This window comes from Mytilus californianus, unplaced genomic scaffold, assembly GCF_021869535.1.
Source record: "Mytilus californianus isolate M0D057914Y unplaced genomic scaffold, xbMytCali1.0.p SCAF_5, whole genome shotgun sequence".
Classification (NCBI taxonomy): Eukaryota; Metazoa; Mollusca; class Bivalvia; order Mytilida; family Mytilidae; genus Mytilus; species Mytilus californianus.
Window position 1 is genome coordinate 3028783 of NW_026262701.1, and position 17877 is coordinate 3046659.

Below are 17877 nucleotides of genomic sequence, written 5' to 3' on the forward strand. Positions count from 1 at the left end.
AAAATGGACACCACACTAATCTCCGAAAAATATATATGAACCAAAATTAATAAGCATACAAGACTAACAAAGTCCAGAGGTTCCGGACTTGGGCCAGGCGCAAAAAAATGTGGCGGGGTTAAACATGTTTTGTGAGATCGCAACTCTCCCCCTTTACCTCTAGCCAATGTGGAATAAACAAATACAAATTAATACGCACAGTGAAACTCAGTTTAAAGGAAGTCCGAGCGTCCGATATTAGAATAGAAAACAGAAGAAACTAAGCAAAATGGAAATGATCAACACAAATTAATAATGCAAAGGCTTGAAGACGGAAGCCAGTTCATAGTTGGAACGTTCATGTAAATGAGTTCGGCTTGTAAAGAGGTAGCAAAAAGCTTGTTTGTTAACGATGTCATTTTCCGAAAATTGAGTCAGTTGGAACGTTGGTGAATTCGTGATTTCCTTAATTTGCAGGACCTCAATATAAAATTTACGTCAAACAATAATGATATTATTGGCAGCCTTATCAGCCGGGACAAACAAATCCCTTGCCGAGTTCTTTTAACTTATGTTTGATACGAGAAATAGGGTTATTATGGTTGTTGTCAGGAGTAAAATGTTCTTTAAAATGTTTAATACGAATATCAACTATTTTCATCACTGAATTGAAAAAAAGAATCTAAGCTTTTTCTCGTTTTATCTTTTTCACACAGTAGGTATGGACGGAATGAGTCGTAGATGATGTTACGACACACATTCCAATCAATAATTGACGGGGGACGATATTTATTTTTATACATCTCGCTATAATCAAAATCATATTTCCGTGTAGATTTTTTGTAAACACAATGAATTAGAGGTAGCTCAGTATTATCAAAATTACCAGGAATATGTTAACATCATGATCTTTCGGAATAATCGAGTTCTCTCTATTTTTCTTTGATTCAATTGGTAATGACGTTTACTGTTGGTAATTGTCTTCTGAATTCCTTTATCTTCTTATCTTTCAAAAGGACCAGGATTTAAAATATCATATTTAATCTATAATTGATATTACATGAAATATTTCTGTTGTCATGTTCCTCTAACAGTGATCGTGATTAGCTGATTGGAAACATTTTTGGCAGTGTTTCTAGTGTTATTTGTTCAAAAAAGGACTCGTCTGATTTATCTTTAGCATGATAAAGATATATTTCGTCAGGCTTGCCACGGATATATGCCGCCATACGAGAAAACCCGCTTTGTGTCATGACTAGTATGTCGGCCCTGGATAATACTAGTTGTTCAAAAATAGCTGTGTACATACCATCACATGCATCATTTGTCTCGTCGATATGCACAACGTGTCTGTTTAATGAAGCAAAGTTCAGATATCTTTTTTTTGCTTGATTTTTTATATCCTCGCTATCGGATGCAATGTAAAGGGTAAAATTTGACTTGTCATTATAATTATCAAGAAATGCGAATATTTGTTTTACATGCGCGCTAAGGTCTTTCTGAAGAAATCTAGTACGAATGTGAACTGCAATAAGCTTTCGTTTGCTATTCAATGTGCAATTTGTAATGAAGTTGTTTAAGTGTGTAAGTAAGGCTGCTTCTGGTTTAAATAGCGCATGCCACAGTTGAGACATAACAAATTCAGGAGGCGATGTCAAAATCCATGGTATAGTTTCTCTTGCTATTGGATGGCTCATTATCCTGTTATTCAAACGAATGTTAACGTGTATAAAAACCACGTGTTCTTTCCATATATCATATCCTCTTAAATTTTCAAAACTCTGGGGCAAATTTCCATGTGCATCAATGTAGTTGACCATTAAAAATCCCTTTGATTTAGCTTGTGATACAGATGCTGAACATTTTGACCAATCATATATACGTGGCTCAAAAAACTTCTTAATTTCACATGGTGTTCGATGAAGTACAACAAAAGTACGTTGGGTTAATAAGGATAGCAAAAATGCACTTAAAATTCCCTTTTCTCTGTCACCAAGTCCTCCGCAAATTCCAGCGCATTCATACACCAATAATTTTTTGTCACACTTAGACTCTGGAAAAAAGTAGTTCTGAAAGATCGGTTTTGTATTGAAAGAAGGATTGATTTTCGTACAGTTTTGGCATAATGTGTCTGTTTTATTTTTGTTGGAGTTGAAATATACGACAGATGGAACCATTCCATGCATCACATTGGTAACAGTTGTTGACATATTTATCTGTCTACTGTATGGAAAAATTACAATTATTATGACCAAAACAGCAAGTACCTGCAAATATCAAAAATAATTAAACATTATCCAAAGAAATATCTGGAATCAATATTTATATCTATAAACTAGAACACATCTGTGGAAATATCAGACCACCTTTCCCGAGTTGGAACAAACAAAAAACTATTCAACTATTTTCCTTTTTATTTTGATATTATCATTTTTGTAGAAAGAGAAAATTCAAGATACTGAGGTGAACATACGCACACCATATGATTAAATATCGGGCGTTATACATGAATTCAAAATTTAAAGTGCACAACAGACATACCAACTCAATTATTAGATTGATCCAAGAAGGAAAAGAACAACTCACTGCATTTTGATGAACACTTAAAATATGCGCAAACCTCTTGCAAACATACTTATTCTTATTTTTAGTACATATTTAATGAACTCAAGACCTTTTTATTTGAAAAACGTTTTTCCCAGTAACGTTTAACTTTTCACTTCATTAAAGAGTGCATAATAACTTTTCAGTTATGTTGTTTATCAGAAATAGAAATAAAAGATATCATTGTGGCGAACCATATGAGACTTAAAATTTCCATAACGAGATTTGATCAGCTATCAGAAGTGCCATCTGTTGTTTCAAATTATATGTTTCAAAAGAATCTTCATTAAATCACTAGGATCAGATTAAAAGAAAGATCAACAACCTTCCACTCATTCCGTATCGAAAGTTTTAAGAGAGTATAATTAGAAGATAGCAAATGAAAACATGAATTCAGAAAGAGATTTATAGAGCAGACGAGATCCACATTTATAGAGCAGTTGAGATCCAAATACTGAAAGGAACTGAATTGTAGAGTGATTAAAAAAAAACAATAATATATACTGATAAGCTGCAAAAGTAAAACAAAACAATGAAATAAAAGACAAAAAAAAATTAACGCAAATTTGCTGAGCAGTTCAAAATTGAACATAGGAGATTATTGCTAAACCAAAAAGACAACCATGCAGGTATTCCCTTCAGATTAAAAAGACAACATGGAATAAGAACCGGCTAGTGTTAAAAGACAAACTATACCAATCGTAACCTGTATATAATGAAACGCTTCCGAAGCCACATACATTTGAACATCCCCGAAACTATGAAATAACTAATCAATTTATTACTCAAATAATGGAATGAAACAACAACGAAAGAGGCCAAAATAAGGAATAGTCTATGATTGTATCAACTGTCAACAAATATTGATTTTATATATACTTATATTTATAAAAAAACACTACTAGTTTTGAAAGGTTTTATGGCTCTCTCTGTTAAAAATTGATTTGTTTTCGGGTTGAAAATTGCCCTCTTACTTTTTTACACACATAAGGAAATACGAAGTATGTTGATTGAAGGGACTTGTAAATATGAAAATCTATGACGTTTATTTCCATCATGGCTTAAGCACATTTAATTGTATTTGTTTCGGAATTTTGGTTCTCTTTCCTCTTCAACTTCGTACTTTAATTAGCCTTTTTAACTTTTTTGAATCGAGCGCCACTGACGAGTCGTATGTAGACAAGACACGCGTCTGGTGTTCAAAATTTTAATCCTGCTATCTATGGTGAGTTTCAATTTCAATTCAAATTTATTTTGCGTGTCTTATGTGAAAACATTGTAATTCCTAAATAAGACCATACAATGTGAAAAATGGCTCTTACCAACGGAATGTACTTAAATCCTCTATTAGCAAACGTTGCAGCAACCATAGTTGCATTCAGGATTGATCAGCAACCATTATTGAAACTTCTGTAACAAAGACATGTTCACAACTAAATACGTATTTCTCATTTTTTTTACCTGTTATTAGCATGACCTATTAGATGAATATTTACAAATAATACAGGATGGTCTTGAGTTATAGATTCTAGGTGATGAGGTTTTTGTGTATCATTTTATTTACTTTGCAGTTTTCCCTTTATGTGTCTTGTACTATTATGTTCCTTTTGTTTGCATGACGTGGCTCGTTATTTTTGGATTTTTAGGTTTTGGACGTTCCTGGTGCAAGTGGGTAAGGATATGAGATTCGGATTCAAGAAAAAAGTGGTATTTTCATTTTGTTTACCCTTGTATTTATTTTTTTCTCAATTTAGACTTGATTTGGAAATGGTATATTAAATTATGTTAACCTATAATGTACCATCATTTTTTTTAATCTTTGTAACATTTATTATATTTTTTTAATGATTTTTCAAAGTTAACTGTGTTGTATATCTATAATGTATTATGTTTATTTCAGTTGCTCACACATAAAATTTAGAATGGAATCAATATTAATTCCAAAATATGCCAACTTTAATGACCTGACAACAGTATCGTAACTATATCCCTTCCGAACAAGTCTATTTAAAGGTTTTGTTAGCTTTTGAGGTGAATGACGACATTTTTGTGCTTTGTATAGAATATTACCATAAAATGATGTCCTTGTACCGATGATAAAATTTAGTAAATGTTTGACTAGTTTGTGATATCGAAAACCTTGGTGTAATAATTTTTCAGTAAAACAGAGATTTCTTTCGTTAAAATCAAATACGTTGTTACATACACGAAGCGATTCGAACAAGTTATTAAACACCATAAGATGGTGACAGGGGAACGTCACCATCTAAAATGGATTATTAACAATAGGAAATAAAAATCATCTCTTTTATCGTAAATTTTTTTATTAAACTTCCCGTTAAAGATATAGATATCAAGATCCAGGATAAGAGCAGTGTTCATTGTTAGTATTAGCTTTATTTAAAGTCAGTTCAGCAGGACAAATCTATTTAGTGTACATACTGAAGTCGTCATTATTGAGAGCCAATATATCATCCAAATATCTAAAAGTGTTATTAAATTTTTGTATTAGATGTTGTTTCGATGGGTCTTTGCTGATTTTAGTCATAAATTGTAACTCATAACAATGCAAAAACAGGTCCGCAATAAGTGGTGCAAGTGTATTAATAATTTGTATCAAAATATATACTTATTTTCATTACATATATGTTTACACTAGTAATTTTTGGGGGCCCTTTTTAGCTTATTGTTCGGTGTGAGCCAAGGCTCCGTGTTGAAGACCGTACTGTGACCTATAATGGTTAACTTTTATAAATTTTGACTTGGATGGAGAGTTGTCTCATTGGCACTCATACCACATCTTCTTATATCTATTGTTTGTCCAAATAACGGAACTATAACAACTGTCTTTAAAGTAGAAGGTTAATCTATCTATATATATATCTATAACGTCAGGTTTAATCAATATTTTGTTCTGGACATGCCCGTACCAATATGTCAGTTGTTTTCCATTCGTCCTTTTGGTTGGTTATTGTAGTCGAATAATAAAATGCACTCCCCCCTTTTTGTATTTTTTTTACATTGAGCTCGGTACTTATGTTAATACATTTATTTTCTAAACGGGACATTTCTTTTCCTATTTAAAAAATAATACATGTATTTTAAACTATTTGTTTTCGTACTTTTCAATTCTCGTTAAAAGTTAAGTGAAAATAAATTTCTGCTCGCGATATAAATATCCTTACGCCAATACGATAAAATGTAGCAAATGTGCTGTGAAATACTAGCCATGAATTTATTCTCATTAATCTATACACACGATATAAAAGTCCGTTTTCTATCCGATAAAATAAAGTCATGTTGGATTGATTTTTTATCTATACTTTATAATATTTGTGCATTTAATCAAAAGAAAAGTTTACATACGCTTCTGTTCAATCGTGATATCATTATTACAGGTATGAAAAAATAAACGATAATCAACAGTGTATTTACACGTAGCTCATAAAATATGAAGAGAAATGTTGGCTTGTCCGTTATTAGTTTTTAAAGATATCATGTTTTGAGGGGTTACAATTGATGAAATAACTATAAAATAGCATTATATACTATCTTAGTATATATAACTATGGTGTGGAAATAAGCAGTGATGATTTCCAAAGAGACAACTATCCATCAAATTCCGTGCGCAGTACACACATCTTTGATATTAACTTTAACAGGTACCATATAAACTATGGAGAGTTGTCTCATTGGCACTCATACCACATCTTCTTATATCTATCAAGCTGTAAATTTTGTAAATTTAAAAACATTATTTAAAAAAATAAACGTAAAAAAAACCCAATAGAGCCGAAACAGAACAGTCAAAAACTGAGCTAGGCCTACTTCGCTTGAGGGTCTTTTGCACAATCGAATAGTCAATAACAGGGAAGAGAAAATATAATAAGAACTATTTTTTTCGTTCCCTTAAGTTAAACGAATATTTAAATATTATCCTTTCAACATTAAGTTGGACAGGTTTTGTAGTTTTTTTGTTTAAATGCAAAACATTTTTAGCCCTAAAGCAATACGTCAGAGAGATGGGTCTAGATCACCAACTCATTAACCTGCCAATATTGGCCCTATGTAGTACGACTAAAGTTGCTTCCCTTTGTACGTTAACCAATCTAAATTGAAAATTAATGTCATGTTAGCTTTATTAATTAAATCAGAGACATATATACACATATATGTCTCTGATTAAATTAAGATAAATAACAACAAGAAACTATAGCATTAATTATTTAAGATCACCGAAAAGTATAATTTAAATGCTTTATAAAACTTTGAATACACTGTTTAAAGTTTTGTCTTTTTTTTGTAGTTTACAATGAGAAAACAATAATCTATTAGTAATACAAAGTAAAATGAAATAACTAAAGTTGAACTTATAGCAGGAATTTTGATTAATATTGTTTCAAGAGCACTAAAAGAAGTTAATCATACAACTACTAATACATTTACAGAATGATTTTATAATAAATGCAAAACGATAGTTTTCATAAATTTAGGAAAGTGAGGGGGGGGGGGGGGGGGGTTGTCATTCCGCAAGTAGACCACGTTTATGGTGATCATGATAAATATACGATAACCGTTTACATTTAATGGCATCATAGTATAAGTAGTATAAGTATATTTATAATTTGATACATACAATTACTACTTATTTTCATTACATATATTTTGATAGAGGAACCATTATTACAACACTGATAATAGGAGTAATACAAAATGATAGATTGCTTGATCGGTGTTTGTTTTACGTCCAGTGTCAAATATTTCATGCATGAATAAAACAGGAAGGTCCTTAATTAATCCGAATGGATGGCGAGAAATTTAAATTGTCACTAGAAAATGGGGATAAATGGGATAGAAACAGAAATTTAGCCACCTTTCTTATCAGACGTTGCTGCGCATTTATACATCCCATACTCACGACCAAACGGACGCCCCATTTTGGCAAGAGTTTTACTGCCGGTCAGAAGAAGACCAATAGTGACCACGTTTCTATTCCTGAGTCAATTTTAGGGTTAACGCAAATAATATAAATTTGAAAAGATTTCGTCAAAGCGTTTTTAAGTCATTACACGGACAACGCTCTAAATATCACTTTTCGCTACTGAAAGGTCTACAACTCAACAACGATAAAAGCTAAAATCGTGAAAATCGAACTTGACCTTCATTTAGTCACAGAAAACAACATACTGTGGATTCATTATTATTGGTTGGATACCATATTTCGTGGATTTCGTGGGTACAAGTGAACCACGAAATCAAATGTTCAACGAATGACTTATTTTCTATAGGATTGTATGCAGACTTCGACAAAACCACGAAATTGAATATCCACGGACATGCAAGTTTTCCTTAATCCAAGAAAATTGGAAACCACGAAAATAAATGAATAAATGAAATTTGAAAAGATTTCGGCAAAGCGTTTTCAAATTATCGCCCGCCATACATCACCAAATTAATAACCGACATTTTCCTTCGGAAATCCGGTTAAAAAAATGGATAGATACTATGCGGTAATTCAAAGACTATTAGTCGCAGAAAAACTGACAAAACAATGAGAAAAGTCCACTCCGTATAGTCAGCTAAAGAAGGCCCCGACTTGAAAAATGTGATACAATTCTAACATGAAAACTAACGGCATAGTTTATAACAGTACAATTTATGAAAAAAAAATATGAACTAACGACAACCACTGAATTACAGGCTCCTAACTTTGGACTGGAACAATAGTGTGTGCTATTTATTTTTCCGGTAAATTTTTTTGGCGAGTGTTCCTCAATGTATCTCAAGTTTAATACAATTTTGAAGATGTTTACTTTGTAATATTTGCCGCTGAAAACTAATATCTATTTGGTGTATCCTAACAATTATTCAACCTTTTAAGAACAATTATTCTTATTATCTATATAATTTTAAAACGTGCGACTCATCATGACTCGATTGTTCACCACATTGGAACTGTATTTATACCACTATAATCGTATCACATTTTTACACTGCACATCTTTCTTCGCATTTATCCAAAAACATAACACCTTAAGATGTTTAAATTTGAGACTGGTATAATGTTTTTTCCTCATATCATGCTGATAATGAATACAATACTTTAACAAATATCTATATTCTCCTTATACTTAACGTGTTATATATATTGAGTGTAAACATTCAACGTTGGAGAAAACCTAACAAAATCGAAAGATGTAAAGACCTTTTCTATAGATATGTCATTGCATTGATGTACAAATATAAATGAACACATATGGTGTTATTGTGGAATTAGTTTTCGTGGGTTACAAACTTTCTTTCTACAGCAATATACTTAGTTTACCTCCTCCTGTCGTCGTGTATTTTTCCCATATGGCTATATAAATTCGTAAGTGCCCTCATATATTTATTCTGTAAATATATATACAATGATAGTTACAACAAGTATAAATATACCATTGAACAATAGTATTCAAAGAAAAAAAACCAGTTATAAACAAAAATATTAGAACCGAACCTTAAAACTAAGAAATAGAAATAACAAACCTGTAAATATATAGCTAATGGCGCAACACATCCACAGGTATGAAAAGATATTACAGGTAAGAATGGATTCTTTGGCGGTAACTAGAAAGCATGCTGGTAAGAAGGTGTGCTTGATTTGGATTTGTCATTCATCAAGCGTCAATGTGATATGATAATGAATATGACATCTGAAATATGATATGAATATATGTATAACATAGAAAAACGTGAATATCAATAATAAACACAAAGAAATATTTCATGCAGTAACACTACCGTCGGTTCAACCATCGTCTACAAAGATAAGCTTTCAATGGGGGAAGGATATCTCCGAAGAAAGATAAAATATTGTTCATCAACGTTTCAGTTTTTCAACTATCCTACTTTCAACACTAAAGTATGGGCTACGTATACGACCAACTTATCATTTGCATTTTAACGTTCAAAGAGACATTTTTCTCTACAAGTTATTTGGAAAATGATCCCTTGTATATAGGTACCTATAATTTTTTCAGACAAATGTATCAAGTATTGACCTGTCGAGATAATACAGACATATAAATGCTAAAAGGTTGCGTTGAAAGGTTGTAGGGTTGTACAACTGACCTTTTTAAAGTGATTTTACAGTTTATACACATGGTTTCACTCCTGACTATACATGTTATTCTAATTTTCTTTTAAAAAAATTGCACACAAATAAAAAGTTTTCATTTTTGAAACCAATAAACCAACATCGCTTTTACAATGTCGCAAACAAATTTGGTATTAGGCAATAAACATTATATTATTATTATATTGCATGCTATAGAGAGGCATTCTTTAAATCCAACATTTTTTTCCCCCGATTTTGATTTGAATTTTGACAGTGGCTCTTTTTTTCGTATGGATAAATCTATTGTGTTTGCCAATTGTGGTAAGCAGTATATTTATTACTAGTGTCATAGGTATAGTGAGCAAATGTTTAACGCCGAAAAAACGACCAATGTTGTTGAGGTATATTCAAACTCCTAGCTCTTCACAGTATATAACAATAGATTTCACAGCATTGACATATTGTTTTGCATCTTTAAACATTATTATTAAAACGAAGGATATAAATTGTTCATCCGTGTGTGTAAACACCACTAGTGATCTTTGATAGTTTTTTGTTGAGAAATTTTTCAGTTCAGATTTTAATTTCAGCGTGCTATGAAAATACAGGTCCTTGTACATAGAAAACGCAATTCAAACACTTAAAACAAAAGAAATATTTATTGTATAGGTTATAATCATAGACTGCGTTTGAGGATTCACTAAAACACTTTTATGAATGCAAAATATTAAATCAACTTGAGCATATTAAATCTTATAACACATGTATACTCAGAATTTATATTAAAATCGTTCATCATTTGAGTTAAAACCTTACCTAAGCTTTGATATACCAACATATGAGAGATCACTTCTCACAAAAATTAGAATAAGTGCACATTCACTTGCCATTGTTCATCATTTGAGTTTAAACCTTACCTAAGCTTTGATATACCAACATGTAAGAGATCACTTCTCACAAAAATTAGAATAAGTGCACATTCACTTGCCATTGAAACTGGGAGATACAGTAAACCAAAACCTTGAGCAACGGAAAGATTCTGAAAATCTTGCGGAGATAAAGTAGAAGATGAAGTGCACTTCCTTTCATATTGTCCCCTATATAAAAATCTTCGAGAAAAGTTTAGTATTTTCATAAATTTGATTAAAGATGGTGTTATCAAATCATGAATGATTGTGGGTAGAGGCAATTTCTTTTCTGTTAAGGTGTTAAGTTATTTTTAAAATTTTGTTAACTGTTATTTTGAAAATATATGTGATGTTAACTGTTATTGACTAATTAGCTGTTATAGCTTTTTTTTTAACATTGACATTGTTGTTAACTGTTATGAGAAAAAAAAATACCCCTGTTAGATATTTTTTGATTTTTGAACTGTTTTCTCTGTTTTCTCATTTAAGTTCGTTTGAATTGCTGTTTTCAGTATTTTAAACTTACTGCTATCTGTTTGAGCAAAATGAAAAACTTGTTAACCTGTTAATGGACCCCCTCTTGACCCCCCCCCCCTATAAAATATTTCTATGTTGTGTTTTGTTTTCTGTTTATTGTCTGTTGTTCCTTTTTGGTATTTTTCGCCTCTCTTATACTTAATCCAAATAATTTTGTCTAATGCCAAACAAATTCATAATTATATGAGAAAAGCCTTTGAAGTTCATAACAATACTTTGTGTCGGTTGGTTTATCCACAAGTTATGGAAGTACTATAAAAAAAAAGACTTGTAGTTATATATATATACAGCATATCATTCATTTCCTCCATTATGGGGGTGTATTCTCCAAATTTGTAGGGCTTCTGTGGTCAAGTGGTCTAGGTAATTCATTGACAGTTATCACTAGCCACGCCTGAAGTTGTGAGTTCGAGTGGAGGTGCGTTCGACTTCAATTTTAATTGACTAGGATTGTCAGTTTATCTCAGTCCTGTTCGGGTCTGTGTTTTCTCCGGGCACTCCGGTTTCCTCCATAAAAAAACTAAAGTGGCATCAATCAATCAATTAATCAATCATTTTTTGATAATCTTTAATTCATTAAAGGGGCACTAGCTACGAGATATATAAAAATCTAAAATATGATTTCTTTTGTTCAAACATTAATGAAATTAGAAGAGTGAAATAATAATTCGCTTTTAGCAGCCAGTATGGTTCAATTTTGTCAAAATAAGCTAAAAAACATTGATGATGAATTATTCACTTGCAAGTGAATAATTCTACCCCATTGAATCCGTATTGGTGTGAACTTCAATTTAACCCCTTGGCTAGAAATAGATAATGCATGCATAGTGCGTGTTGAGTTATTTAAAGGAAAAAAGGAAAAGAATGTCAACATTGAAAGTGAAACAAAGGTAAATCATTTGATTGACTGATTCGATCCACAACAATCATTCTTATACAGGTTAAAAAGATGATTAACATTTATTTTTAATCTATAATATGAAATTAAAAAGACCTAGAAAAATCCAATTGCACGAGTTTCAATATCTATTTATATCTATATTTATGTTTATATCGCTTATATGGCCATCGGATGTGTTCGGAGGTCAACTCGATAGTTAATTAGATGGCGCCTAGACTAAAATACACACGAAACGAAGCTACACATTCTCGAGGCCATGCCCTGTAAATTGTTTATTTTAGACTTTTTATAATTTGGATAAATGTTTTACATTGTTATAAATCAAATATGAGAATTTGAGTCAAATCGGTGAACATGATTTTGACAGCTAGTGCCCCTTTAAGGTTATTTTTTTCTTTTCATATTTTCCATTAGTTTCTATTCTTTGTATGTTAGCATCGCCGAGATATAGCCTTTTTGTGCCGATGCTTACTAAACATGGTAAAGCAAACACCAATCACTTGTATTGTAGCACCCCATTATTTTATATGTTCTTTATATTTTAGGATCCTATTATTTTGCACCCCATTATTTCATATATTCGTTATATTTTAGCACCATATTATTTTATATGTTCGTTATATTTTAGCACCCCATAATTTTATATGTTCGTTATATTTTAGGATCCTATTATTTTGCACCCCATTATTTCATATATTCGTTATATTTTAGCACCCCATTATTTTATATGTTCGTTATATTTTAGCACCCCATTATTTTATATGTTCGTTATATTTTAGCACCCCATTATTTTATATGTTCTTTATATTTTAGCACCCCATTATTTTATATGTTCGTTATATTTTAGCACCCCATTATTTTATATGTTCTTTATATTTTAGGATCCTATTATTTTGCACCCCATTATTTCATATATTCGTTATATTTTAGCACCCCATTATTTTATATGTTCGTTATATTTTAGCACCCCATTATTTTATATGTTCGTTATATTTTAGCACCCCATTATTTTATATGTTCTTTATATTTTAGCACCCCATTATTTTATATGTTCGTTATATTTTAGCACCCCATTATTTTATATGTTCTTTATATTTTAGCACCCCATTATTTCATATCCTCTTTGTATTTTAGCACCTCATTATTTTATTTTATATGTTATTTATATTTTAGCACCCCATTATTCTCTATTTTTATCCAATTTTTTTGTCCATTCTTTGGTCTTTGTCCATTATTCTCTATTATATAAACACCCAGACCTTCATTCATGCATATGGCATATAAGGCATCATTATTTGTCTAACTATAAAATATATTGAGAACGAAATTCACATTTTAGTCTTTTAGCTTATAGTTTACATAATACTTAAATCTAAAGGAGATACTATAAAGCCAATGAAAAAAACTCACATTTTGAAAATATGTATTCAAATAAATCCTGACAAAGCATTTTAAATTAGGTTAAAACGAGAAGAAAAAAATGTATATTAGATCTTTGTATGAAAAATACATTTGTGGATGTATATGTAATTTAACAATGGTTGTGGAAGTGCACATCTTGTCCATAATAAAACAGTAATGATTATTTATAGCAATCCCATACTTCAAATTGTCTCTGAAAACAGAAGCTTCTGTACAAACGGAGGCAAATGAAATTTACTATCGAAGGTACCATATCGCCATCTGATGGTGCTATATCAACAGGTGCCTTATCTAGACCTTACTGGCGTCAGACACAATGAAAAATATAAATACGAATATCTCACAGATTAATATCTTATGACCATCTATATGACGTTAATGGCTAGATATCTAATACTTTCGGATATTTTTTTACTTAAAGGTTCTAAAAGTGATCTTCTGATACCTTCCCTTTTACAGTCAAAATGTGGCGTCTGGTTAGTTGTAAGCTTTGGGAATCGATTGTTAAAGTTATCATTATATAAACGGAATTGATGTTTCTCTGAAACAACTTTTAATAGGTACGTTAGAAACCAACAGGAATAAAATGATTTGATATCCAAAAAAAGAGTTTTTTGCTTAAATGAGGAGGGGACGTGTTATCTATTTTTTTATTGGACTTATTATTTTTGAATACTCCCTGGTTCCTTTTCCTATTTTTTTTAAATTTTTTATTATAGTATGCATAGTTGTCTATCTTTGGTCACCGTATGTTTAGCTTGCTGTCAAGAATTTAATTAAAAATTTATCAATATAAGTGTATTGAATTATTAATATACTTGTTAACCTTGAGGATTATGTATTGATCTGTCTACCATCACTTATGTTATTTTATTAAAGTTGTTAATATACTTGTTTACCTTGAGGGTTATGTATTGATCTGTCTACCATCACTTATGTTATTCTATTGAAGTTGTTAATATACTTGTTTACCTTGAGGATTATGTATTGATCTGTCTACCATCACTTATGTTATTTTATTGAAGTTGTTAATATACTTGTTTACCTTGAGGATTATGTATTGATCTGTCTACCATCACTTATGTTATTTTATTGAAGTTGTTAATATACTTGTTTACCTTGAGGATTATGTATTGATCTGTCTACCATCACTTATGTTATTTATTGAAGTTGTTAATATACTTGTTTACCTTGAGGATTATGTATTGATCTGTCTACCATCACTTATGTTATTTATTGAAGTTGTTAAGAAAACTCTGAAAATGAAAAGAACACTTAATAGATTGTGTGCGTTCGAAGCATTTTTCCTGATTTACCTTCATCAGAAACTCTTTTTGATTCGAGCGTCAATGATGAATCTTTTGTAGACGAAACGCGCGTCTCACGTACAAAATTGTAAGCCTGATGTCTTTGATGAGTTTTTTTCATTTCAAAACATTTGCAACATAGGGATGTATAAATACGCAGCATAGGGATGTATAGATACGCAACATAGGGATGTATATATACGCAACATACGGATGTATGGTATAGATACGTAACATAGGGATGTATAGATACGCAACATAGGGATGTATGGATACGTTACATAGGGATGCATATATACATAACATAGAAATGTATAGATACGTAACATAGGGATGTATAGATACGCAACATAGGGGTGTATAGATACGTAACATAGGGATGTATAGATACGTAACATAGGAATGTATAGATACGCAACATAGGGATGTATAGATACGTAACATAGGGATGTATAGATACGATACACAACATAGGGATGTACAGATACGTAGAAACGTTATGCGCCATATGCGCAAGAGGGACGTAAAACGAACAGTCAAATTCATGTAAGGTCAACCCTAACTGAGAGAGTTGGAACCTTAATTTCTTTATGGACTTATTTATCTTTCGTTTTTTTTTGTCATTACGCTTTAAAATTATCTTCAATTTATGACCTTGGATGTCAACTTGATAACTACTGCCTCTATACTCCTAATAATGAAATAACAATAATAATGAAAATGACCCAAAAATCGTTCGAATGTTCAATTGATATTTTTGAGTGGTATTATTAATACTCTCACTATTATTATGTCCTCCCTATGATATTAGTTGATTAATGTTTTCCGGTCCGTTCGTCTGTTTAAAGTTTTTGTGTAAATAGAGAGAGAAGACACCAAGGGGACAATCAAATAAAAAACAGACCTAGAAACATTGTTGTTTTACGATTACACGTCAGCATCTGTGTATTTATATTTGTGTTGTTGACTTCATGCATGTTGAACGCATCTATCCCATTGAACTTGAAATGAAGGATACAACAGATACAGTTAATTAAGACTGCCTCATTTCTTGACTTACGTCTAGAAATAGACAATGAACAAAAGAGATGATTTGAGCTTCCCAATTATGAACTTTCCATTTCTATGTAGCAACATCCCAGCAGCACCAGCATGTAGTAGGTATATCCCAGTTGATACAATATTCCAGAGCTTGTATTTCTTATCATGATTTTCTTGATAAATGTTAACTGCTTACAGCGAAGCTATTGAACCAAGAGTTCCAAGTGGTGGACATGGTGAAGTTAAAATCAACCCTTCGAAAATTTTACGGGCACATGTGGAGCAGGATCTGCTTAACCTTTCGGAGCACCTGAGATCACCCCCGGTTTTTTGTAAAGTTCGTGTTGCTCAGTCTTTAGTTTCCTATGTTGTGATTTGTGTACCGTTGTTTGTGTTTTCGTCTTTTTTCGATTTTTTGCCATGGTATTGTCAGTTTGTTTTCGACTAATGAGTTTGAACATCTCTTTGGTATCTTCCGTTTCTGTTTTAAATAGATCAATTAATTCTTTTTAACAATTGTGTGTAATCTGAAGAGTGAGGATTATTCAAACGTGATAATGGACAACGTAATCTTAGATCTCATAGTACACGTATAAACCGTAATCAACAAATGCAACTTCGATCTTTAACCCAACCATGAGCTTGTAGTCCAGTCGACGCACCCAAGACATCGAGCGCTCCACAGAGCGTGAAAAAACAGACAATCATATCAATACCATATCTCAGCTAAAGGTGTCCTCTGAACATGTTCAATGTCCCTCCTATATGCATTGAGACTAATACTACAAATAAAACTCGGTTTTTGTAAGTTTTCTAACACCTAGCTACTAAAAAGATCTTACTATTTTGTAAGTCAGGAACCTGTTGTTTGTTGATGTGGTTTATAAGTCCTTCTCGTTTCTTGTTTTTTATATAGTTTAGACCGTTGGTTTTCCTGTTTGAATTGTTAAACACTAGTCATTTTGGGGCCCTTTATAGCTTGCTGTTCGGTGTGAGCCAAGGCTCCGTGTTGAAGGCCATACTTTGACCTATAATTGTTTACTTTTTACACATTGTGACTTGGATGGAGAGTTGTCTCATTGGCACTCATACCACATCTTCTTATTTCTATATGAAAATAATTGAATTAACTACTAGTATTTTACGAGTGCTCTTTGTTTTTTGTTTCTATGTCTTTGGAGGGGTCTGGTGTAGGTATTAGTGTGGTCTGTACACAGTTCTGTTGGATATTTTTTGAAATTCCAGGAAGTCTTCTTTTTTGTATCATTAAGGAGGAGAGCGGAGTCTGTGCAGATCCTGTCCACACATAGCTTCTGTCAACTAAGTCACAGAGAAAAAGTGCAGTAATTAACAAAGTAAGCCATTAAAGCAAGAAAATCAGCGGGAATAAGTCAATCTCAGATTTAGTTTAGAAATTGTGAGGGGATTACAATAACCATATTGTTACCTTCATAAGTTGCCAAAATACAAAATGCATTACCTACAACCCAGCAGTTCTTGTGAAATACATTTTAGTACTAAAGTGACAGACATTATTATTTGAGTTTTCCCACATACCCGTTATCGTATTACACCAGGTATGTCGTTATTACACACCGATCTTTACCATGTTTACTGAACGATGCAACTTCTTGATATAGCAGACAAACACCATTTACCATTTCTTGATTATTTGAGAAAGTAAAAAATTGTTCGATAGTCGATATATATTCTTATAGGTCGGTGGCAACTTGACAAAAGTATACGTACATAAACTAAAAATACACTTACCTGTAGCAAGCCAAGGTAATATAACAATAAACGAGATGTGGCCATAAATTATAGAAGCGCAATACCTGTGCAATCTTTAAAAAAATCAATGGCTTGATCTAAAAAAACTCAATCTATATAATTATATATCAAACGTGATATATCTGGTATACGTAAGCCATTATTTTGACGGTTTAAATTGATCGTGTCTTTACCTTGCATAGGCAGGACGCATAACGGTTTTTTTCTGCTATTCAAACATAATAACATAACATATTCATTCTATACCCACAAACAGAGAACAATGGCTGATGTTATAAGATTTGTTGT

General features: G+C 31.7%; 1 protein-coding gene across 5 annotated transcripts; it reads right to left on the reverse strand.

The window, feature by feature from the left end:
- Positions 1-751: 751 nt before the first annotated feature.
- On the reverse strand, positions 752-17655 carry LOC127703075 (uncharacterized). Of its 5 annotated transcripts, XM_052207462.1 has the most exons (5): positions 17569-17655; positions 14641-14706; positions 9112-9278; positions 3906-3993; positions 752-2246 (listed from the first exon to the last, which is right to left on the reverse strand). In XM_052207462.1, exons 4-5 carry the CDS (start codon positions 3951-3953, stop codon positions 1083-1085), a joined length of 1212 nt encoding a protein of 403 aa, XP_052063422.1. In that variant the 5' UTR covers positions 3954-3993; positions 9112-9278; positions 14641-14706; positions 17569-17655; the 3' UTR covers positions 752-1082. The 5 variants fall into 5 exon arrangements, with proteins under 5 accessions (XP_052063422.1, XP_052063425.1, XP_052063424.1 ...); XM_052207465.1 differs by lacking the exons at positions 14641-14706; positions 17569-17655 and adding an exon at positions 14569-14613; XM_052207464.1 differs by lacking the exons at positions 14641-14706; positions 17569-17655 and adding an exon at positions 14496-14552.
- Between the last annotated feature and the right edge of the window lie 222 nt (positions 17656-17877).

Bases quoted from the DNA above. Each gene is read 5' to 3' on its own strand.
- LOC127703075 (XM_052207462.1), bottom strand. From the start codon at position 3,953: ATGGTTGCTGCAACGTTTGCTAATAGAGGATTTAAGTACATTCCGTTG. The intron at 2,247-3,905 runs GTAAGAGCCATT...TGATATTTGCAG, and splicing joins GATTTAAGTACATTCCGTTG to GTACTTGCTGTTTTGGTCAT.